Below are 24048 nucleotides of genomic sequence, written 5' to 3'. Positions count from 1 at the left end.
ATATTTCAGTAGTTGGGGGTGGGGGGTGGGGAGGGAGTGGTTATGTGAAGATGTGGAAAAATAAGGAATTTAGGCTGCAAGAAAAGAAAGGTGAGTTTAAACTTCGGTACACAGAGCCAATGAAGGATTTCAAGCACAAAAATGGGGAATTTAAGAGTTATGTTGAGGGAAGCTCCCCCAAAATAAGCTCTATAGATCATATATGGCTCCACTCCAGACTGAAATTGTTATCTCCTAAGTTAGAAATCCATCTTTCATAAGCATAGCAAGCAATTCAGATCCACATAAAAGTTTGAGGAAGAGGGACACTTGGGTGGCTCAGTCAGTTAAAGCATCTGACTTCAGCTCAGGTCATGATCTGGCGGTTTGTGAGTTCGAGCACCACGTCTGGCCTGTGCTGACAGCCCAGAGCCTGCTTCGGGTTCTGTGTCTCCCTTTCTCTCTGCCCCTCCCCTGCTCGTGCTCTGTTTCTCTGTCTCAAAAATAAACATTAAAAAAAAAAAAAAAAAAGGTTTGAGGAGGAGAAGAAAAAGATCTGAGGCTGGATCATTTAGGGACATTTTCCTTTTCTGGAAAAGGACAGAAAAGATTTAAAAGACAAGGAAAAATTCAGAAGATTTAGTACTAATTTGGGAGAGTGTTTGTGAGAAGAGTCCAAGGCAATTATGAGATTTCCGGCTGTGGTTTCTATTTTCCAAAAGATATACAGCAGAAGAGGCAGCAGCAGGCTGGGAGCAGACCATGAAGGTGGAAATGGACAGGGTGATGTCGTGTTATTAATAAGAGCACCAGGTCAGGAATGAGAACTTGCTCTTGCACCACCATCTCTGTGACTTTGCTGCTCTAGAGCTGTCCTCTTAGAGGCCAGAGTAGATGATCTCTGGAGGTCCCTTCCAATTCTAAAATGTCATCTTCCGATTTAAAACAAAAGATCTTTTTTTATTTAAAAAAAATTGTTTATGTTTATTTTTGAGAGAGAGACAGACAGAACAAGTGGGGGGGCGGGGGGAGCGCGGAGAGAGAGAGATACAGAATCCAACGTAGGGTCCAGGCTTTGAGCTGTCTGAGCAGAGCCCGATGGGGAGCTGAACCCACCAACCGCGAGATCAAGACCTGAGAGGAAGCCGGATGCTCAACGGACTGAGCCACCCAGGTGCTCCGAAACAAAATACTGTAATTGAATATAGATATGTAAGTACATAATTATTGTGATAAACCACTGGCATGGGGTGTTGGCTGCAGGGAAAACTGGTCCCTGGAGAGGCTAAGAAGAGAATTGATGAAACCCTGATTTTTCTCATATCTTGCCCAAGACCAATTCTATAGATTCTTTCATGTTCAGAAAAGGAAAAACTGTAAGATGGTTTCCCTTTCTCTTGAACTCCGAAGACAAGTAAAGAACCATCTAAAAACAGTCTTCCAGGGTCACCTCCTGTATCATTTGGTAAAGCTAGGCTACCTAAAAAGCCTAGCACAGAGTAGGTGCTCAGGAATTATCACCATCATCCTTCACCTTCTTCACTGCTTATTCTAGTCGGGAATGCTTGTGACATCACTAGATTCTAAATATTGGGGGTAAGCACCTTTGCCTAACTGATCTTCGTCTCTCCCCGCTTACGCCAAAAATGCACACTAATACAAGTCCTATTTTTGCTCTCTGACTCAAGTCATAAAAATCTATTTCAAACTGTGTCCCCTTCTAGCGCCAGAAAAAGGAACTGCAACCAAGGGGTGCGGCAGAGCAGTGGAGCCAAAGGTCTGCGCGCTTTAGAGCCTTCCTTGCTCTTCCCACCCACGCGGGAGGAAAGACTTTGCTTCTAGTGGAAGCTACTGATAAAGTTTGATTTGAATAAATGAATGCCCAAGTACTGCTCTCCCCGCCAGAGCTTCTTCCGCCCGTAAAGGATTTCAAGAGGTGGGGCGAAACTTGCGGGGCGGGACCGGATGTGAGGTCATACTCCCCGAGGTGAAAGGTTAGCGGAAGTGGGCTTTCTTCCTTTCTGCCGTAGGCTCGAGTAGCTGGTGTCGGTGAGTAGAACCTTGGGCGGGATGTTCCAATCCGCTGCCATCCGCGGCCTGGGGGTCGAGATCCGGGGTGGCGCCGGGCGCTTTCCTTTGCCCGGTCTCCGGAGGCTTCGTAGCGGTCCTATCCTGCGATCAGGGGCCTGCGGGCGGCCTGGGCCAAGACGGCAGTGAGCGCAGCCTTGGCTTCTGGGCCCACATCCCCGGCTTGGCAGGTTTCTGAACGGCCCCTTTTCCTTCCCCTGCAGAGATGGGCAAATTCATGAAACCCGGGAAGGTGGTGCTGGTCCTGGCCGGACGCTACTCCGGACGCAAGGCGGTCATCGTGAAGGTACCTTCCTCGCGAGCCTCTGCGCGCCTACATCCCAGGAACGGGGCTGGTTTCGGAAGGCCTGCAAGCGTGGAAGTCAAGAGCCTGCTTGGGGGCATTGGTCACTGAGCATTGCGGGTGGGAGTGAGTGATCGGGGCTCTTGAGAGAGAAAAATGCAAAATACAAACAGATGTGAGTTGAATTGGGGGCCCAACATATAATGGGTTCTCTACTAAAGAGGCTTTAAAAAATAATAATGCCCGGCGTTTATCGAGCGCTTGCTTGGTATCTGGCACTGCTTTCCAGGTGGTGTCATGCCCAGTCCTTGAGGTAACTGTAGGGGATTCTTTTCTACTGCTGATGTCTGGAGACGTTAAGTAACTCAACTGAAGTAAAACATTAAGTGCTACAGGTGGGATTCTGTAAAAAGAGGAGAAATTGTTTCTAGGCAAAACGATCACTTAGCATATTCTAGCCCTCCGTTCTTTGCCTTCTGCCTACATTTTGTGGCCTCTTGTGAGATTTTGCTAAGCTCTGGCCAAGCACTTGCTTTTGGTTGTTGTGGGACCACTGGGACACCCTTTGTTTCCCTTCACTCATCTGTCTGAGACTGGTTTCTGGAGTTAGACCACCAACTAGCCATGTAATTGTAGAAGTTAAGAGATGTTAAGTCCTAAGAACCAGTGCTTGATAGAAAGCAAACACTCCATACATGCTAATTATTGTTAGTTTTAAATCACTTAGCTCCCACAAGCCTTTCCAGATTCTTGGTGGGAATGAATACGACCCAATACTGTTTGGGCATCTAGCCTAGCACTCAGAATGTCTGCTTTGCGCAGTTTTTCCAGTAGCGGGTCTCAGATTGGGAGTGGGGGTATTCTTTTTATACATGGCCTGCATTTAGCACAGTGCCTCAGTAGGCCCTCGGTTACTAACATGTGATTCTTGCTTGTTCAGAACATCGATGATGGCACCTCAGACCGTCCCTACAGCCACGCTCTGGTGGCTGGAATTGACCGCTATCCCCGCAAAGTGACAGCTGCCATGGGCAAGAAGAAAATCGCCAAGAGGTCAAAGATCAAGTCTTTTGTGAAAGTTTATAACTACAATCACCTCATGCCCACAAGGTGAGCATATCAAGAATGGTTATGAAAGTGACTTTCTTTTGTCCCCTCTGGCCTGCTGAATAAAGAGACAACTTTCAACTTTGCAGCCATTCCAGTGTGGGGAAGAGACATTTTCATGTGTGACTTACAAAGTGGTCATGGTTTCAAGTGCTGCCTCTTTTTTTTTTTTTTTAAATGTTATTTTTGAGAGAGCACAAGTGGGAGAGAGGCAGAGAGAGACAGAATCTGAAGCAGGCTCCAGGCTCTGAGCTGTCAGCACAGAGCCCGACGTGGGGCTCGAACCCACAAACTGTGAGATCCTGACCTGAGCGGATGTCGGACACTCGGCCGACTGAGCCACCCAAGCGCCCCCCACCCCAGTGTTGCCTCTTTAATTCAATGTGGAGCTGTGTTCTGTCATTTTCTGTGGTGACTTCCCTTACTGGGCCAAGCAGGATTGAAAAATCTTTTCCAAGCTTGCTCTTGATCTGTCTCCTCACCTGAAAATTCTAGAAGTGTTAGGTAAAGATTGCTGCATTTGTTTGCAATCACGATAAATACAGGCACGGGATCTGGCCTGCTGTCTTCCACTATTCCACTTTCAAGGATAGTTTTTATAGGCTTTCAAAAATTGTTGATAAATAAAGGAAAGCAAACCTCTCCCCAACTGATTCCACTTGGCTCTCAAGCCCTTGAGTTCCTGGCCGTTCACAGTATTGTGTGCCATTCACGCTATCTTGGTGTATAGGTTATAAGGAAATAAAAACATTTGAGAGAGTCCTGAACGATAATTGCCAAAACCCAGCAGTGTGTGCCTTACAGTTTGCTACCGGTGGCTGCATGTTTACTCTTAATTGGCTGTCTTAAAAGGGCATTGCTGTTTCTCAGGTGCTGGGAAACAGACCTCGGTAACTAGTCACCCAGCTTTTGCATTCTCATAATGAGGCTAACCCTTCCCCGGGCACAACTTGAACACCACTAAATAAAATGGCTCCAAATAGGAAGCTGGCCAACCACCATGATTAAAGTGACAATCCTTAGCCAGAAAAATAGTCACTGTGGAAAGTTGAGAATGAAACGTGAAGTATTTTCATGGCTTGAGTCTTTTTAAGTTGGCAGTTTCCAAAAAATATCATCAGGACTTTGGCACCGCTTTTGCGGATTGCTCCTGTGGAGACAGACCCTGCCATCCCAATGTCCCAGACTGTGCGAAGGCCCTGGCTGCATGTGGGCTGATCTTCCCTCCCCACTGTTGTCCCCAGGTACTCTGTGGATATCCCCTTGGACAAAACTGTTGTCAACAAGGATGTCTTCAGAGACCCTGCTCTTAAACGCAAGGCCCGACGAGAGGCCAAGGTCAAGTTCGAGGAGAGGTAAATAGCTTTGGTAGTGGATGTTGGGAATATGGTATCCATATCCTCCATGAAGGGAATTGAGTTTCACTGTTTTCATTGGTGTCCTTTTCTTTCTGTCTAGGTACAAGACCGGCAAGAACAAATGGTTCTTCCAGAAGCTGCGGTTTTAAGTTTGTTTTGTTTCAGTCATTAAAAATACCAAAAAAAAAAAAAAAATCACTGTCTGCTTGTAGCATGTATTATTAGACTGTTGAAGAACATTCATATGATAAGACGTTGGGTGGTGGGTGAGAGGAGAGGCTGTGGGAAAGTATATAAAATAGCGCTTTTGTGAGATTTGGACTACTTATGTCCTCCTGATAATCCTTTAATCATCTGACCGCCCTCGGTGGGTAAGGCGTGAGCTACTGAATGATTTCCCAAAAGACTACTACTGATGTGTAGGTGCAGAGTTGTTTAGCATCCCTGGCTTCAACCTGTTACCTACATAGAGAACCTGGGCCACTCTCCTCCCTCCACCCTCCATTGTGAACACTTACAGGCCCCTCTCAGCAGGCACTGATTACTTTGGATTGAGAGCCACTAATCTGAGGTTCTCTGAACAATGACAAGGTGCTGAAGTCCCACTCTTGAGGTTTAGTAGGTCAGAATTTCAAGCAGGTTGTCCAGTGATCCCTGTGCTGCTGTGATGAGGCCCACACTGGAGAACTGCTCTAGATAGCAGTGGGGACTAATGAAGGCCTGACCCCTAGAGCACCCATTGTTAGTGAGATTAGAAGAGGTCCTCAAATGGCCCGGCTAGCAGAACAAGAAAAGGTGTGGTTCAAGGGTCTTGGGCATGGGTATGTCCCCACAGTTGCAGGAAAGATAATTTGGTCCTTTTATTTGGCATTTTACCTTTCATTGGACCCTAAGTGTTGACTCTGTTTTACTGGCAAAATAGGCTCTCCATTTGAATTGGTTCTGTCACTAGATGGAAGGATTCAAACAGGCACATTTGCCAAGCCTTACACTTGGCACACATACCCCTGGGATGTAGGGAAAGAGATTGAGAAGGGCTGAGTATAAATTACTCTGGAAATATCATGGACTAGATAATAGGAAACATTGTGCACTGTGTCCTGTGTAGTTTCATTTGATTCTTCACCTTTAAGTATCGAACATCTCTTGAGACAGACCCCTCTAAGTAGCTTGCCTGCTCAGTCACAAATGGAACTGAATTTAAGCCTTCTGCCTAAAACTTCCAAGTTCCTTCCACTCAACCTCAAGGCTCAAGTTCAAGTATTGTTCTAACCAGGTTTAGATACATGCTTCCTAGCAATAGGACCTCTAAGCAAGTTTCTGCACTTCTTTGCCTCTGAAGTTTACAAGCTCATCTGTAAAATGGCAAAAATGGAACCAACTTTGTGGGGTTGTTTTAAAGATTAATTCATGTAAAGCAGATCCAGTGTTGGGCACAGAACAGCTCCCAACAAATGCTGGCTATTAGTACAGCTCTTGTGAATTTGGTGGAAAGGCTTTAACCATCCTGGTTGCCTTTATCATTCAATTAATCTTAATTTGTGTGTGCCTGGCATCTTTCTAGGTTCCAGGGAAATAACAAAGACACTATTCTACCAAAAGGCTTGTGTTAGAATGAGGGGTAGGTTGGGGCCCACATTCTGTTTGCCTATGTTTATGGGTAGATTCCCCGGAGACCTCCTATCTGGGTGAAGTCAACTTCTGAGACCAGAAAGGCTCCTCCCCGGGGTGGGGAAACCAGCTGGGGGCGTGTGAACACCGAAGGGCAGGGATTTTGGTGAAATGAAAGTGGAAGCAAAGAGCCTGCCGGTTCTACATCAGAAGTGTATTTCAGGTCCGGCTTAGAGGAGACTAAAGCCCATCAGAAGGTACAAGCAAGAGTTCTGTCGCTGTGGACACTGCCACTTTGTGCCTGGCTCCGAACCCACAACTCTTGCCAGCCGGACCCCAGGCCCATGTCAGTGACCCATGATGCCGTAAGTGAGGAGAGTGTTGGGGGGAGGGGCGAGAAGCAGAAGAGCATTTCGCTCGGCTGGAAATCTGCAGGTATCTCCGGGTCTGGTGGCCAAGCCCCTCTCTGCTCATCTCTTAGACTTGCTGAAGGACTGGGGAGAAATGTGGCGGGGTTACCTCTCCCCTAACCCACTGCCTCACCTTCCCGCTGTGTGCTGTGCTCCTCCCTTTCCTGACCTGTGAATGATCCTACTCCTGCTAGACTAAGACTGGTCCCCCGTCCAGCCTGTTCACCATGCCAGCACTGTGCCTGGCATGCACGCAGCCCTCAATAAACAGCTGTTAAATGAATGCATCTCCTCCCCTTTCCAGTTTCTTCCTTTTCCCCCCTCCCTGATACTACCCCATCTGTTATAAATACACAGATGTCTTGCTTGGGAATTTTTCACTTGCCCCTCAAATGTAGTAAGAAAGATCACAGGCTCAGGGCCGGCTGAGCCGGTGGAGCATGAAACTCTTAATCTCAGGGTTGTAAATTCGAGCCCCACGTTGGGTTTAGAGATTACTTTAAAAAACATCTTTGGGGCGCCTGGGTGGCTCAGTCGGTTAAGCTCCCAACTTTGGCTCAGGTCATGATCTTGCGCTCCGTGAGTTCTAGCCCCGCGTTGGGTTCTGTGATGATGGCTCAGAGCCTGGAGCCTGCTTCGGATTCTGTGTCTCCTCTCTCTGCCCCTCTCCCACTTGTGCTCTGTCTCCCTCATGGCACAAAAATAAATGTAAAAAAAAATGTTTTTTAATTTAAGCAGATAATCTATAAATCAATATAGTAAAAACTTAGCACACTGGTTGGCACCTCCTAAACATACAATACGTGTTTGTTATTCTTAATATTATTGCCAAACTTTCAGAACCCCTATTCCCCAAGATTATCTTGATTCACCTCCATTTCACTCCTACCTCTAAAATGGGTGCAGGAGACTTTTTTATTATGACTTTTTTTTTGTTTATTTTTATTTATTTTGAGAGAGAGAGTACGAGTGGGGGAGGAGGGCAGACAGAGAGGGAGAGAGAGAATCCCAAGCAGGCTCCACACTTTCAGAGCAGAGCCCAACCTGGGACTCGATCTCACAACCATGACCGAAGCCAAAAAGAAGAGTCGGACACTTAACCAACTGAACCACCCAGGCATCCCTATGACTTTTTTTTAATGTCTATTTATTTTTGAGAGAAGGGTGTGAGGGTCAGAGAGACAGGGGGACAGAGGATCTGAAGCAGGCTCCAGGCTCTGAGCTGTCAGCACAGAGCCCAATGTGGGGCTCAAACTCACAGACCTGCAAGATCATGACCTGAGCTGAAGTCGGACACTTAGCCAACTGAGCCACCCAGGAGCCCTTCAGGAAACTTTTTTTTTTTTTTTTTATGTTTATTTATTTATTTTGAGAAAGAGAGAACAGGGAAGGAAGAGAGAGAGGGAGAGAGAATCCCAAACAGGCTTTGTACTGTCAGCACAAAGCCTGACGTGGGGTTTGAACTAAAAAACCATGAGATCATGACCTGAGGCAAAATCGAGAGTCAGGTGCTTAACTGACTGAGCCACCCAGGTGCCTCTGAAATGAAACTTTTTAAATCAACAGAATAGAGATCACACTCTGTACAGTTTTATTTTGTATTTTGCTTTTTTAGCTTAGTGTATTTCTTCATATTGTTAAATGTTCTTTAATGTCTTCTAATTGCTACGTAATATATTTATTAGGCTATTCCTCTATAGTTGGACATGTAGATTTATTTTTGACTTTTTTCGTGTGGGCTTTTTTTTTTTTTTTTTTTTTTTTTTTTTTTTAATGTAAGCTCTACCCAACCTGGGTCTCAAACTCAGACCCTGAGATCAAGAGTTGCATGCTCTACTGACTAAGCCAGCTGGACACCTCTCTTTTGGGCTGTTTTTGTTTTTTTCTTTTTTTTTTTTACCCTTTTTTTTTTTTTTAATGTGTATTTATTTTTGAGAGATAGAGAGTGTGAATGGGGAGGGGCAGAGAGAAAGGGGGACAGAGGATCCAAAGCAGGCTCTGTGCTGATAGCAGAGAGCCCAGTGCTGGGGCTTGAACTCACAGTGAGATCAAGACCTAAGTCAAAGTTGGACGCTCAACCGACTGAGCCACTCAGGTGCCCCAAAGATTACAGTTTTAAAGCTCTGTCCCTCACAGAGCCCTTCCTTCCTTTTGACTTCTTCCAATACACATGCTGCTCCAACCCAGAGTTATTTCCACCAAGTCCTGTCCCTGACCATATGTGTCTTCAATGGCCTTGAGTTTGACTTACTTTGGCTCATTAATTAACCCTGACAAACCTCAGGTTCCTCATATAAAATGAGGATTCACAAAATAGGAAACATTCAACATAGCACTCATCATGTGCCAGGCACCATTGTTCCCAACAAAATTATAGGTGGAAATTGCTATTATGTCCATTTTGCAGATAAGGAAACCAAGGCACAGAGAGTTAAATAACTTGTTCATTGTCTTGCAGTACTAAAAGGAGCTGGATGTAAGCGTTGGAGGTTTGTCTCCAGAGTTTGTGTTCTTAACTGTTATGCCAAACAGCCTCCCAATACCCTATGATGAACATAGACAGCAGGAGATTTTATCTTATGGGGTGGTTAGGTTGTAAATTTTGCAAGTAAGGCAGAAGAATGTAGGTAGTCAAAATTAACCTTAAATCATTAACTCACCCCTACAGTATCTAGAATTTACAGTCACTCAGTGAGCTCAATGTAGAATGGATTGCAGTTTTTTTCAGTTAAGCACCAGATGTACATTGGCTTACATTTAGGAGACCATGTTATCATGTCACGCAAATAATAGCATGTATAGTTGAATTCATGTAAGTGACTACAGTCAGCTTGTGTTGTCCTTAAGAGGGTCCTATAAGAGAGAAGTTCCAGGTGGAACTTGGAGACAGGAGGCAGTTCTGTGATACTTAAAATGAGACGGAGTCCAACTGTGCCCAGCACCTGGCAGGCCCCCAATAACCACTTGCCCTCTTCCCTTGCCTGCTGGGTCAGTGGATTCTACCAAATTCTTGACCCCCAAGTCTACAACCTTGGCATTGTCTCTCCAGTTTGTCCTCCCTGTCTCCTTAATATAAACATCCACAGAGTCTGGAGGCCTGCTTCCTGAAATGTGCTCACCTGTGCATGCCCATTGCCAGAGGTCCAGCTCAGCTTCTGTCATGTCAGGAGGAATTAGAACCTCAGAGTGTCCCTCCCCAGTTCCCGCTGCTCCAGCTCATCGTGCCATGGCTGCCAAGTCGCTCTCTTAAACACCATGTCCACCACCTCACCCCCCTCAGAAATCTTCACTAGTTCTCCATCCCCTACTTATATTAGATCTGAACTCCCCTGCTCCAATGGTTCTTTTAAAAACTCTATATTTAGGGGTGGGTGGATGGCTCAGTCAGTTAAGTGTCTGACTCTTGATTTCAGCTCAAGTCATGGTCTCACAGTTCATGGGATCAAGCCCCAAGTGGGCCTCTGCACTGACAGCATGGAGCCTGCTTGGGATTCTCTCCCTCTCTCTCTCTGCCCCTCCCCTGCTCATGCACCCACACTCTCTCTCGCTCGCTTGCTCAAAATAAACATTAAAAAAAACTATAGTGGGGCACCTGGGTGGCTCAGTAAGTTAAGCATCTGACTTCATGGCTCATGGGTTCGAGCCCCACATCACACTCTGTGCTCACAGCTCAGATTCGGATTCTGTGTCACATCAGAGCAAAGCCTGATGTGAGGCTCAAACTTATAAACCGCAAGATCATGACCTGAGCCAAGATCAAGAGTCCGATGCTTAAATGACTGATCCACCCTGGTGCCCTTTTTTAAAGCTATTTTATTTTATTTTATCTTTATTTTTAAATTTTGTTTGTTTATTTTATTTAGAGAGTGAGAGATAGCAGAAGTGGGGGAGGGGCAGAGAGAGAGAGAGAGAGAGAGAGGAAGAGAGAGAATCCCAAGCAGGCTCTGTATTGTCAGTGCGGAGACCAATGTGGAGCTTCAATCCACAAAACCGTGAGGTCATAACTTGAGCCAAAACCCAGAGTTGGACACTTAAACAACTGAGCCACCCAGGTGCCACTAAAAGTTATTTTATTAAATAGCATTGCTAATTACTAGATTTTCAAACAATTATGTATATTTAGATCAAGATTTAAAGCAGAAGTAAAAAGAGGATAAACTTAGGACTGAATCTAGTTCAAAACATCTTAAAATGAATTTCATTTTTTTTAATTTACTTTTTCATATATTTTTAAATTGAATTATCCCTTTCAAATAAAAATTCAGATTTTTATTTCCCTTAAAAATGGGAAGATATGGGGAGGGGCACCTTGGTGGTTCAGTCAGTTGAGTGTCCGACTTCGGCTCAGGTCATGATCTGGTGTTCGTAAGTTCCAGTCCCACATTGGGCTCACTGCACAGAGCCTGCTTCAGATTCTCTGTCCCCCTCTCTCTGCCGCTCCTCTGCTTGTACTCTCCCCCCAAATAAATAAATATATATATATATATTTTTTTTTTTAACGGGAATATATGGGGCACCTGGCAGCTCAGTTGGTACAGCACATGACTCTTGATCTTGGGGTTATGAGTTCAAGCCCCATGTTGGACATAGAGCTTACTTTAAAAAAAAAAAAAAAAAGAAAAGAAAAGAAAAAGAAGAAATGGGATACAGGAACCACATTCCCATGTGAGAAAATCTTGGTTGGATGAGGTGCCTGGGTGGTTCAGTTGGTTAAGTGTCTGACTCTTGGTTTCAGCTCAGGTCATGATCTCATGGTTTGTGGGTTTGAGCCCCACATTGGGCTCCACACTGCTTTTGCAGAGCCTGCTTCGGATTTTCTCTCTCTCTTTCTCTCTGCCCTTCCCCCTTCCTGCACATGCTCTTGCTCTCAAAATAAATAAATAACTTAGAAAAGAGAAGAAAATCTTGGTTGGAGCTGAGAAGAAGTTGCCACTTTAGCGGGGACATGCTCTCTCCAGTTTGTGAGTCCCTAGCACTCCCTATGGTCTACACTGGCTCCCTGGACTCACCGATGTCATCTAACTGGCCCTTAAAGACACCTTGTTTGTAGGCATATAAAGAACTAGGTACCTTTCTCACTACTCATAAACCAGCGTTATTTGGTCAAGCCCTTGTTTTTGTCTGTTTAAAATAGAGTGAACTCACACTGAATAATTCAATGCCCTCTGTAATATACTCCCATTCTGTCATTAATTCACTTCATTCATTCATTCATTCAACACACATTTACTGAATGCCTGTTTTGTGCCAGGAACTCTGCTGAACACTGGGGATACAGAGATGACTAGGACAGAGTCCCGCCTTCCCCAGTGAGCTCACACTTCTCTGAGCTGACCTTATTTATCAGGCTTCCCAACCACAGAGTGAACTCTGCCAGCTAACATCTACTTCATCCCACAAACAAAGGTGCATTTATTCGTATCCCTGGTGTCATTCCCCTGCCCATGTTGTCACTCTCTGTCTCTGGACTTGCTCCAAATCACACCCAGCCTGAAAGGCTGCTTGCTGCAGTGGAAAGAATGGCAGTCAAGGGACAAGCTAGGAGATGTGGGGTAAATTGTTCCCCCACCCTGGGCTTGATTTCTTCACTGTAAAGCACAGATTAGCAGTCTGGAGTCAGACTGCATAGGGCTGAATGACTTCAAGCAAGTCACTTAACCTCTCTGAGCTTCAGTTTCCTCATCTATAAAATAAGGATAAGAGGGAATTTATTTCACAGGGTTGTTTCAAGAATTGAGCCATATAAAAGCCGTAAAATGCTTAGCACAGGGTGCCTGCATGGCTCAATTGGTTGAGCATCTGACTCTTGATTTCGGCTCAGGTCATGATCCCAGGGTCATAGGATCGAGCCCCGCATTGGGCTCTATGCTGAGCATGGAGCCTGCTTGAGATTTCTCTCTCTCTTCCCACTCCTGCGTGCTCTCAAAAAAAATTTTTTTAATCAAAGCTTAGCGTAGTGCCTGACATATAGTAAGTGCTCAATAAACATTAGCTGGGGCACCTAGGGTGGCTCAGTCAGTTGAGCATCCAACTCCAGCTCCAGTAATGATCTCACAGTTTGTGGACTCGAGCCTCATGTCAGACTTTGCACTGACAGTGTGGAGCCTGCTTTGGATTCTCTCTCTCTGTCTCTCTCTCTCTCTCTCTCTCTCCCCCTCCCCCGTTCATGTGTGCATGCATGTGCATGCAAGCTCTCTCTCATAAACAAATGAACATTAAAAAAAAAAGTTAGTGACTACTATGACATTTTGCCACTCTAAGCCCCCACTCCTCCCAGAGGCCTCCCTAAGTTACGTTAAGCCCTATGGGACTGTCCCTCCTCCATACTCCTGATGTCCTCCACAGTCTGTCATGTGAGGGTACACTGTCTTGGGTGGTGTTTTGTACAGACCCGAGGGCTAGCCTCTTCTCCCCCCTTGCCCTGTGTCAGTGCCCAGCACCGCACAGCAGGAGCTCGGTGTCTGTTAAATGCAAGCTGTCCTGTAACAACGCAGCTGTGGCTGCTGCAAGGGCTCCTCCGCTTGTTCCCCTCGCCCAGCTGAGATGAGGCCAACCAAATCCCGAGGAGAGTGGGCCAGGGCCAACCCCGGGACAGGGGAAAGGGGTTGGGCTGTTCCGGAGCTGAGCTCTGCTGTGGGAGAGTCCAGGATCGGGTCCCTTTCCCCTGGGCTCATTCTCTGGGAAGGCAGGTGGAAGTCTGGTCGTCTCCCCCACCCCAATAGGCTCTCCATGCCCTTCGGGAGGAGCAGGCCAGACTAAAGAGGAGGCTGCAGCGGCTGCAGCAGCGGAGGAGGGAATTCGGGGACTTCCCTCACCACGACCAGGTAAGCTGGGAGAGGGGTGTGGTGTGGTAGAAAGAACCAGTTTCTCTCCTGGCTCTGCCACTTCCTCACTGCATGACCTCCAGTATGGCACTTGAATTCTCTGGATCTGTCTTCTCATCTGTGACGCTGAGCTACCAAACTTGCAGGCTTGTGAGGACAAAGTGACATCTTGCGTGGAAAGTGCTCCTACAGGCTTGACCTACCTTCATCCACCCGTTTATCCAGCTCTCCTTTCAAGAAGTGTGCTCATCCCCAGCCTCAATTCCATGGAACGCTTTCCTTCTAGGGGTGGTGGGGCCTCTCCCACCCTTGAAGGCTGCATCAGCCTCCCCTCCCCCACCTCCAGGTCCCATTCCCGGTGCCCTTGGTCCCCCTGGTGTTCCGAGGACACACTCAGCAGGGCACAGAAGGGTCCAAGCCTTTGGTTTCCAAACTACGGATCTGCTACCCTCTGCCTGGAGGCTCTGCTCTGGTCACCTTCGACGATCCCAAGGGTGAGCTCTCACAGAGGCCCTGGGAGGGAGGCTGGGAGGCTGGGAGGCTTCCCAGTACTGACCCTGCTCCCCCGACCCAGTGGCCAAGAGGGTGCTGCAACAAAAGGAGCACAAGATCGACATCGATGAGTGCCGGCTGCGGGTGCAAGTCCAGTCCTTGGAGCTGCCCGTGGTGACCACCATCCAGGTGATAGGACTGCAGCGTCCTGGGACATGCAGGGGGTGCCATGCGCTTGGGCACAGGGGATGAGTGGGGCTGTACCTCTCCCTCCTGTCTGTCCCTAGGTGTCCACACAGATAAGCAGGAGGAGTGTGCTGGTCAGTGGGTTTCCTGCAGGGCTCAGGCTGAGTGAGGAGGAGCTGCTGGACAAGCTGGAGATCTTCTTTGGCAAGTCCAGGAATGGGGGTGGCGATGTGGAGAGTCGGAAGCTGCTGCAAAGTGGTGTCGTGCTGAGTTTCACTAAGGATGCAGGTAAGGGTCTTGCCGACAAGACTGGGGCTGATGCATCCGGCCACAGGGGAGAAAAGCCCTGATGCTAGAGGTCCATCCCTCTCTGTCCCCACAGTGGCCCAGCACCTGTGCCAGGCTGGCCAGTTTACAGTGCCACTGGGCACGAAAAGCTTCCCTTTGAGAATCTCTCCCTTCCTAAGTGGGGAGATCCAGAAGGCTGAGGTAAGTGGGAAGGTGAAATGGTGGCTGGGCCAGGAACTTGTCTGCCTGGCAGACACTTGCCCAAGAAAGGATCAGAGTCCCCTGACTCCACTGCCCTCCCCATTGCCAGCCAGCCTCTCAGGCCTCCCGGCCCTTCCCAGACCCCCAGGGGCACTGCCTGCCCCCAGTCCCTGACTCTCATGAACCAGGCCCATCTCCTGGCTCCTTTTCCAGATCGTGTTCCGGCCAGTGCCCCAGTCAGTGCTGGTGCTCAACATTCCTGACGTCCTGGATGGCCCGGAGCTTCAGGACATCCTGGAGATCCACTTCCAGAAGCCCTCCCGTGGAGGTGGGGAGGTGGAGGCCCTAACAGTTGTGCCCCCAGGACAGCGGGGCCTGGCGGTCTTCACCACCACGTCAGGCTAAGAGCCTGCCCTTCTCATCCCCTCACCCGCACCCCTGCCAAGCCTCTCAAACCAGGCTGGATTTGGGCGCACAGGTGCAAGAGATCGTGCTGGTCAACAACGGCAGGGATTATGGCTTATGAAATGCTGCCCAAGAACAATAAAAGTGGCGTGACCCTCTTCTCATTTCATTTCCTGAAAGGAAACTTGATGTGAGCACAGAAGGAGGAACCCTCACCTTCCAGGAGCCCACCTTCCCCTCCACTCTCGGAGGCAACATCCAGGACCCAGGGTTTGGCTTTTTATTGACACAAACACAAAGGCAGCTTCGGTAACAGTAACGGGGTGGGGTACACAAAAGCAGAAATCGCCCTTCACACATTTAGGCCTCATTTAGACACTGAAGAGGCTGAGCCCCTCCCCCCACCTCCCATTGGCAATAGCTGGGCAGTAACCCTCCCTAATTCTGTATCAGAGAGCAGAGGGAGTTGTACCCCTGCGCCAGGAAGTCCCCACTTTGGTTCCGGTGGCCCAGGTTCTAACCACCCCCCTCCTTATTCCCCTGTTCCATCTCCCCACCCATGTAAACAAAGTTTGGGGCTGAGTTTGAAAAGCTGCCCTCCTGCTCTGAGAAGGCAGTGGGCCTCCCTTGACTACACAAGAAATGTGCTTCGATTTTTACTTTGGTCCCAGAACAAGAAACAGATGGCATTGCCTCTCAGAGCTCTGGCTGGTAAATGCCACACTTATCTGCAAGGCTGAGAACGCCACCCTGCCTTTTTCTCCTCAACCACCCAGAGAGAAATGACAGCCCCAGAGACGGGACACGGCACAGACCCCAGGAGGCTAGGGGCTGCCCCCCGCCTCCCCTGGCACACACACAGATTTTTGGCAGTGTTGTGGGACAGCAAAAGCCCACCTCCACCAGAACGAGGAAGGCACTGGGGAGTTCAGGGGTGGAGGAGGAGGTGTGAGACAGGGACCCCCCACCCACCCACACACGCAAGCACAGGTTTTCCGTTGCTAAGGCACTGAGAACAAATCCACTAGAACTCAGTGAAGGATGGGGCGGAGGGGGGGGCTCTGTGTCCCTCCCACAGAGTCGTGACCTAGGGAAGCAGGTCAGATTCCCACCCTTGTTGTAAGAGGCAACCTTGGTTAAGAGTGGCAGAAAACCTGCAGGTGGAAGAAACCCAGCTGTGCTCAAGGAGACGGGGACCAGAGGACAAGGCCATGCAACGAGGCAACAGAGTTCAGAGGTGGGCGCCAGTTGGCCTGGGCTGAAGGGACAGGAGGGCGAGACAGGGACATGCTGGATTCACACAAATTGGCCCCATATCCTGAGCTGACATTTCGATTCTTTGGGGAGGGGAGTGTGGGGCAGGGGCAGGAGGGGAGATGAGGCAGAGGTGGAAGCACACAGAACTGGACGGAAAAGGACTGGCTAACCTTGGCACAAAAGCAGCACAGCAGGCCCAGGGAAAGGGTGGGGGCAGGAAGCAGCCGGCCTCCCTCTGACCCTCCCTGTCCCCTTGGCAGGGCCCAGACATCCAAGTGGTCACTTCCCAACCTCTTCGGAGGGCAGGAAGGGGGGAGGGGGCCCTGCCTAAGGAGAAAGAACAGGGCAGGGGAGAGGTCATCACCACGGGGACCTTTGGGGGCAAGTGGGCAGAGCATTATGAGGAGGATGAAATGTAAGAGAGTCTGGTGACCAACACAACGTGGCTCCCTAGCTTCTCTCTTCCCAGGTCCCGAGGGTCTGCCAGCCCCGGCCCTAGTTCTCCTTCTCTGGTCCAGGCACCAGGAGGACTTTGCCCACATTCTTCTTCTCCTGCATCTGCCTCATGGCATCCGCCACCTGGAGAGGAAGACAAGACCCGGTGCCATCCGGCCCCTCTAGAGAGCCAGCCTAAAGGGGTCAGCCCTCCTCTTCCCAGGAATCCTACCCCTGGGAGCCCAGCCTGCAGGGACCCTCCTCCGGCCCTCCCTGCACAGCCATCACACTCACCTTCTCAAAGGGCCACACGGAGTCAATGTGGGGTTTGATGCGGCCCTGGTTGTACAGAGCCAGGAGGCGGGCCACCACACCACTGACTAGCTCCACCTCACCCTCCAGGTAGCCCAAGTGGAAGCCACACACAGCGCGGTTGGTTGGCAGCAGCTGCAGCGCAGTCACACTGAACTGGTTCCACCATGTGCGCGCCAGGGCCATCAGGTTCCGCTTGGGGCCCGTCAGCAGGTTGGCCATTCCTGAGGGATGAGGAGACGCGGCCCGTGAATCCAGGTGCTGGGCACATCCCTGTCCAAATCCATGCTCATCCACCCCCTCTGGGCCTCTTACAATCATCCACAGCAGTGCCAGGGAGTGACAGGATATTCCCCCACCTGCTGGCTGCCAGGCCCAAATGGACTCCAGCTGACTCAAAAATTGCCTGAATCTTTATTCACTTGTTGATTGTGTGTGTGTGTGAAATAGTTTTTCTTTCTTTCTTTTTTTAATCTATTTTTGAGAAAGACAAAAAGAGTGTGAGGGGGGGAGGGGCAGAGAGAGAGGGAGACACAGAATCCGAAGCAGGCTCCGGGCTCTGAGCTGTCAGCACAGAGCCTAATGTGGGGCTCGAACTCATGAGCTGTGAGATCATGACCTGAGCCGAAGTCAGATGCTTAACCAACTAAGCCACCCAGGTGCCCCATGTGTGAAATCATTTTGCAAATGAAAATGCAGCCTGACCAAGAAACCCAGGAAGGTAGGACAAAGGAAGGCAGGCTGATTGATTTTGCATCTGGAAAAATCCCCAAACAGGAGCACAGAGAGAACACAGAATGCACTGTGACTCACAGGAACAGTAGTGAAAGAGAATGAGAGTAGCTGCCCCCCACCAGAGGTAGCAATCTGAATGCATCACCCAGGCCAGTCCTAACCCGATGCTCCCTCGAGCACTGGAGTCCCTGGGCCCCTGCATCCTACCCTTCAGACCCACCCTGCTTCCCCCCTCCATGCCCAGCCTACTAACTCACCATAGATGACCACTTTGCCCATGGGTTTGAGGAGGTTGTAGCCCTTGGCAGTATCTGACCCACCCAGAGGGTCCATGACGATATCCACTCCTGTCACAGAGTAGGGGGGCCCAGAGGCAGCATTAGGATCCACAGATCTGGAGTGTCCCATCCCTGTCCTGTGCCATCCTGCCCCTGCCCATACCCATACCCCGATCCCACCTTTGGGGGAGACCTTCTTGATCTCATCCACATAGTCAGTCGTATGATAGTCGATGGGGTGTGTGACCCCGTTCTCCTTTAGCACCTCGTGCTTGCTGGCCGAAGCCGTTCCGAACACCGTCACATTCTCCACTGTGCGACACAGCTGCACGGCGGCCATACCCACACCCCCTGCAGCAAGACACTTTCATAAGGAGGGGATGTGGAGTCACCCCGCCACCGCTCTCCATTCTTGCCTCTCAAGGACTCCGTTCATCACCTTCATTTTGCCTGGGCCCATTTTGAGGCTTTCTCTCCTCATAACCATGTCCAATTTCCATGATTGAGAATTGGGGGGAAGGGTAGCTGGCAAAGGAGGGGGTGCCGGGTGAGGGCACGTTGCTATGGATAGCACACCAGGCTGGACCTGGTGCCTGAATGTTACCACGGCAACAATACTGCAGAGGCCTCTGGGAGCCATAGGCCGAGGCAGCCTGGTGTTGCCATGACAACCGTCCAGACAGGCTGCAGGGAAGGGGCCCGAAGGAAATCAGGGTGGGGTAAGGAGGGGGGCATAAAGGGAGGGGGCCTGTCACCTGCAGCCATGTGTACCAAGACGCTGTGGCCAGGCCGTAGGTTGCCGAAGTCAAAGAGGACCATGTAGGCTGTGATGTAATTGACCAGCAAGGCAGCGGCTTCCTCAAAGGTCATGGCCTCAGGCATCTGGAAGGTCTGGGCTGAGGGCACAGTCACCTCCTCCTGCCACATGCCTGACCGGATCAACACCATCACCCGGTCCCCCACCTTGAAGAATGGAAGAAGAGCAGCATTCAGTCCCTTGCTCATTCACCCATTGGTGATTTATCACCTGCTATGTACAAGGGCCTCTTCCTGGCAATGAAGTAGAGATAGAAGCAGTCACAGTAGTCATGGTAATAGTAATAATAATAATACCATCAAAAACAATACTAACTTGGGGCGCCTGGGTGGCTCAGTCGGTTAAGCGTCCGACTTCGGCTCAGGTCATGATCTTGCGGTCCATGAGTTCAAGCCCCGTGTCAGGTTCTGTGCTGACTGCTCAGAGCCTGGAGCCTGTTTCGGATTCTGTGTCTCCCTCTCTCTGACCCTCCCCCGTTCATGCTCTGTCTCTTTCTGTCTCAAAAATAAATAAACATTAAAAAAAAATTAAAAAAAAAAAAAACAATACTAACTTACCTTTACTGAGTGCTTACTAAGGGCCAGGTCCTATTATAAGTGCTGTAGGTCTATTATAATTTTTTTAATGTTTATTTTAGAGAGAGAAATAGAATGTGAGTGGGGGAGGGGCACTGAGAGAGGGAGACATAAAATATGAAGCAGGCTCCAGGCTCTGAGCTGTCAGCACAGAGCCTGATGTGAGGCTTGAACTCGTGAACCGTGAGATCATGACCTGAGCCAAAGTTGGACGCTTAATGGACTGAGCCACCCAGGTGCCCCTAAGTGCTATAAGTCTATTATATATAAACACTCAATTAATCCTTACCCGCTCTTTGAGGTAGAGACTGTCCTTATCTCTACTTTACAGATCTTATACTTCACTATTGTGTAAGATCCCTGAATGCCACAAGCTTACAGTTATGGCAGCATGAAGTATTGTTAAAGAGATCAAACTGTTTTGGTTAAAGAAAGATGGGCTCTGCTGTTTACCAAACAGTGTGACCTTGGGCAAATAAGAACTATTTAACCTTTTTGAGCCCCAGTTTTCCTGTCTGTCAAATAGGGTAGTTATGATGAGTAAGTGGCAAAAAAATCATTTGGTAATTTTTAGCCCAAGTGTCTGTGTCTGGAAGCAGTTCGTAGTATTAAATAATAAGAATGATAAAGTGCCACTAAAGATCTCTGAGCAGCTAGGGCTGGGTGCAATCACCTCCTGAGCCAGTACTGGGGGCCCAGAAAACACCTTCACCCAGAGTCAGGGGGAGAGGTGATGGGCAAGGACAGCTACACAACCCTATCCACCAGGAAGAAGCATTTTTCCCCCATTCTCTCAGCCACCTGCACAAGAGCCTCATTACAGGAGGGAAAGGGGGCAAAGAAAGCAGAATCTTTCCCTCCAGCTTAGCATCTGGAGTCAAGAGGAGAGCAGAGGAAAGGTGGCAATCTCAGGAGAAAGGAAGGCCTCTCCTCACTCTCTGAAGCCCATGGAGAGGGAAGTGTGAGTGCTATTCCAGGACAATCCGAGTCTGTCTTTGTCCCTGCCAGGAATGATGGAAATTCTGTATATTAAGGAGAATTGGGATGCATGGGAAGAGGGGATGGGACTCCCACACACACCCCTTTTCACGTCCCCACACTCCATTGACAAAGAGGATGCAGGTTGGGATCTTGCCTTGCAAGCGCTGGCCTGAGATGAGGTCTGGGGAATGGAAACATCCCACCCTAGGACCTCAGGACCAATAGACTCAGAAATGGCCCAGGAGTGCTGGAAAGTGCAGTGTGGTCAGCCTGGGTCGTGACCAGTCTGGACCCTTCATGATCTGGCTCAGGACAAGGCTCACTTATCCAGGCTAATACCCACCCCTCGCCCATCACAGGGCAGAGCCATGAACCTCTCCCCAGTCCAGACATCAGGAGGGAGGGAGGGCTCTCCCCACAGAATCCAGCCTCTTACATCAGGTTCTTGCCCTGGACAGGATATCCTGTATTTACTAAGCGGAAAGTGTGGGGAGGGAGGTTAGGTGGGTGGCCTTCAAACATGAACTACAACTCCACGCCCACCCCCCCCAACACACACACAAAATTCCTTAGTATCTTCTCAAGAATTACTAAGAAGTCAGTGGAAAGGGTGGGGCCAGAGCTGAATTGAGGGAGAAGTCCTTTAAGGAGGAGATGTTTGCATACACAATAAATCCAAGAATTCCAGCTCTGGGATCTGGGACTAGCAGGTCGAAGAGGATGGCTGCATCTGAGGGGCCTGTCTTGCAGGGGGCTGATTTAAAACGAAACCCCCAAACAAACGACGTGCAAAAGCTTCACCCCAAGTCTCTCAAAAAGTTGCTCATTTGGAACTCTCTCTCTGGTGTCCGGGTTTGTGGCCAAGATTAATGATAAACAAAAAGAGAAACAGACCGGCAGAGCTGGGCCAACCTGCTCCCGGTACCACACACCCCCCCCCCCCCGCCCAGTCCAAATGGACACCGCTGGGGTCCGAGGTGAGGGTCCTCCTCGAGGAAGGCGGAGGGGTGTTCTCTGTCCTCCCTCCGACGTTCCCAAGGGTAGCCTAGGGTCGTGACCCTCTGGCTGAGTCACTGGAGGAGGAGATATTGAAGTCACGGGATACAGAGAGCCTAAGACAATGATCCAGAGACCGAATCTCGTCCCGCCAACCCCAAGAGCAGAGGGGCAGCGTGAGGCCGGCGGGAGGGCGAGTGGCAAGCTCCCTCTCCTCCATGATGGGAGTGCCTCATCTCTTTGGCCGTGCTCTGGGAGGGGCCTCCTCACACCCCCACAGACCACGGGGCTGCATGTGACTGGGGCTCTGGCAGGGTCATGCGTCCCCGCCCAACCCTGACAACATAGCTCCTTAAACTCCCTCGGGGAAAGAGGCGCTAATCGGTACTCAGGGTCACAGACCACAATTACCCAGGCAGTGTTTGGTGGGCCAGGGTACAGGTGTGGTTTTAAGCGGGGGGAGGGGGGCGAAGAGGGGGTGGTGGCAAGGTGATTGTGCGCATGCGCGTGGGTGCCTTATTGTGTTCCCCCCACCCCAATACACAGCCACGGCCGCCGCTTCTGGGCGGCGGCCGCAATTGAAATGGTTGAGGAGGGGGCGATAACTCCATCTTCACTCCCTACCCCCCAATATCCACCCAGTTCTCCAGGGCCTTCGGAACACAGGCTCCCTTCCTAAGCCTTCCATGCCCTTCTATCTGAATCAGTGCCAGTTTCCCCCGCCCTGCCACACCCCCGGCCCCCGCCCACTCGAGCTCCACTGCCCCAAGGCCTGGGCAGCCTCTCCCTGCCCTGCCGTGGCCCGCTCACCTTGCGGTCGTTGACTCCCTCTCCCACTGCGACCACGACGCCGGCGCCCTCCATGCCCGGAGTGAGGGGCAGCGGCGGCAGCCTGTCGTACAACCCCTGCCGGGCCATAAGGTCGGCAAAGTTGAGCCCGCAAGCCCGGACGCGCAGCGTCACCTGGCCGGGGCCGGGGGCCGGGGGCACGGCCGGCCGGCTCTGCAGCTTCACCTTGTCGTAGCCGCCGAAACCCGTGAGCACCAGGCAGCGGAGCTGCGGCGGCGACGCGGCGGCGGCCCCCTCGGAAGCCGCGGGTGGCTGGGCGTCGCCAGCTGCCTCAGCTTTTGGGGGCTGAGAAGAGGCGTCTTCTCCGGCCCCTGCTTCGGCCGCCGCCACCACGGTGGCCGCCTCGGCTACCTCTCTCTCCGCGGACATGTCTGGGACTCCCGACGTGCGCGCAGCTGGACCGAGGGTGCACAGCTGGGGAGGGCGGGGCGCGCGTCGGGAGAAGCTGCGGCGGTGGACTCCGAGCGGGAGGGGAGGGGCGCCGGGCCGGGGGCGGGGCCTCGCGCTCCGACTTAAAGGGCCACAGCGCGGGCGTTGCAGGAGCGCGAAAAGTGAAGACCTGGAACATCTGGAGACAGACACTGGAGAGGGCATTCTTAAGGTCATTCAGACTGCTGCTTAATTTGCTTATTTATTCATCATAAACCTTACGCAAGTTAAACAATATGTAAAAGGACAATCTGAAGAACGATCCCCAAACCTCAGCTTACATTAGATTTGGGGAGCCAGCCACCTGTGGACTAGAACCCAACTAAGTTGCTCCTCAGGCTCTGACTCTACCCATATGTAACCCATTCGTGTGGTCTTGCAGTGGCAACTTGGAGCAGGGAGACCGAGTCTTTAAAACTTTCCATCCGACTGTTAAAGCTCTGTGCCTCAACTTTCCCTTCTGTAAAATGGTGATATTGCTCGCTCTAAAAGATAAAATTAAATCGAGTATAACCGATGTAAAACAAAGCGCCTTTAAAAGGTAAAAGATGCCATGCAAATGCAAAAACAGTTGTGTAGTAATCATTAGACTCTGGATCAAGCCTTAAATGACTTTAGGGCTTGTCTCTGGCTCCAGCAGGGCTGTCATTCTGGGCAGTTTTATTTTCCTCTTCCTCCCCATCTCTGTCTCCCCGAAGTATCCACCAGAGGACGCAGCTACCCCAAAACTTTCCACCCTGAGCCAGGCTGGAGAAACTCAGTCCACACTTGCCTGCTAGTCCAAGCCCTCCGTTAAGCCACCCCAGCCCCAGACTAGGCCGGTCGTTGCCATGGGGACTGGAAGCCATGATGTCACCACTGTCCGGGTGGGTGTGTTGGAGTCCATACCCTCCTATCCCCAAGACTCCCTGCCGGGACGTGAGAGTGGAGGGGTGGGGGGCGTGACCAAACCAAAAAGACTCCCTCCTTCTCCTACCATCTCGCGCCCCCCTCCTGTTCAGGAAGTGGATGGCTGCCCCCGCGCGTGTCCGCACTAGCACACCGGCGTGCACGCGTGGGCACGCAGAAGGCCCGAGCCTCGCGCGTTTGCAGCTTTCACCCTACCCCTCAGAACTTCGCTCAAACTCTGCCCCGCGCCCATCCCCAAAGCAG

The 24048-nt window shown here is 50.4% G+C and overlaps 3 protein-coding genes across 4 annotated transcripts; 2 read left to right on the top strand and 1 right to left on the bottom strand.

The window, feature by feature from the left end:
- The first annotated feature begins 1912 nt into the window (after nt 1-1912).
- RPL27 (ribosomal protein L27) lies at nt 1913-5010 on the top strand. Its single transcript, XM_058702723.1, has 5 exons — nt 1913-2028; nt 2271-2353; nt 3291-3460; nt 4702-4812; nt 4916-5010. Exons 2-5 carry the CDS (start codon nt 2273-2275, stop codon nt 4962-4964), a joined length of 411 nt encoding a protein of 136 aa, XP_058558706.1. The 5' UTR covers nt 1913-2028; nt 2271-2272; the 3' UTR covers nt 4965-5010.
- Nucleotides 5011-6564: 1554 nt separating this feature from the next.
- IFI35 (interferon induced protein 35) lies at nt 6565-17653 on the top strand. Of its 2 annotated transcripts, XR_009254683.1 has the most exons (8): nt 6565-6791; nt 13559-13660; nt 14007-14154; nt 14235-14341; nt 14440-14626; nt 14721-14827; nt 15413-17127; nt 17327-17653. XR_009254683.1 is itself a non-coding variant. In XM_058702703.1 (7 exons), exons 1-7 carry the CDS (start codon nt 6771-6773, stop codon nt 15230-15232), a joined length of 864 nt encoding a protein of 287 aa, XP_058558686.1. In that variant the 5' UTR covers nt 6567-6770; the 3' UTR covers nt 15233-15390. The 2 variants fall into 2 exon arrangements, 1 of the variants encoding a protein (XP_058558686.1); XM_058702703.1 differs by lacking the exons at nt 15413-17127; nt 17327-17653 and adding an exon at nt 15041-15390 and having other exon boundaries at nt 6567-6791.
- VAT1 (vesicle amine transport 1) lies at nt 15499-22916 on the bottom strand. The gene is made up of 6 exons (XM_058702679.1): nt 22429-22916; nt 19005-19212; nt 18430-18600; nt 18229-18318; nt 17219-17460; nt 15499-17068 (listed from the first exon to the last, which is right to left on the bottom strand). Exons 1-6 carry the CDS (start codon nt 22834-22836, stop codon nt 16985-16987), a joined length of 1203 nt encoding a protein of 400 aa, XP_058558662.1. The 5' UTR covers nt 22837-22916; the 3' UTR covers nt 15499-16984.
- Nucleotides 22917-24048: the final 1132 nt, after the last annotated feature.

This window comes from Neofelis nebulosa, chromosome 16 (genome assembly GCF_028018385.1).
Source record: "Neofelis nebulosa isolate mNeoNeb1 chromosome 16, mNeoNeb1.pri, whole genome shotgun sequence".
Classification (NCBI taxonomy): Eukaryota; Metazoa; Chordata; class Mammalia; order Carnivora; family Felidae; genus Neofelis; species Neofelis nebulosa.
The sequence above is the reverse complement of the archived record's forward strand: the minus strand, read 5'-3'. Positions and strand labels throughout refer to the sequence as shown.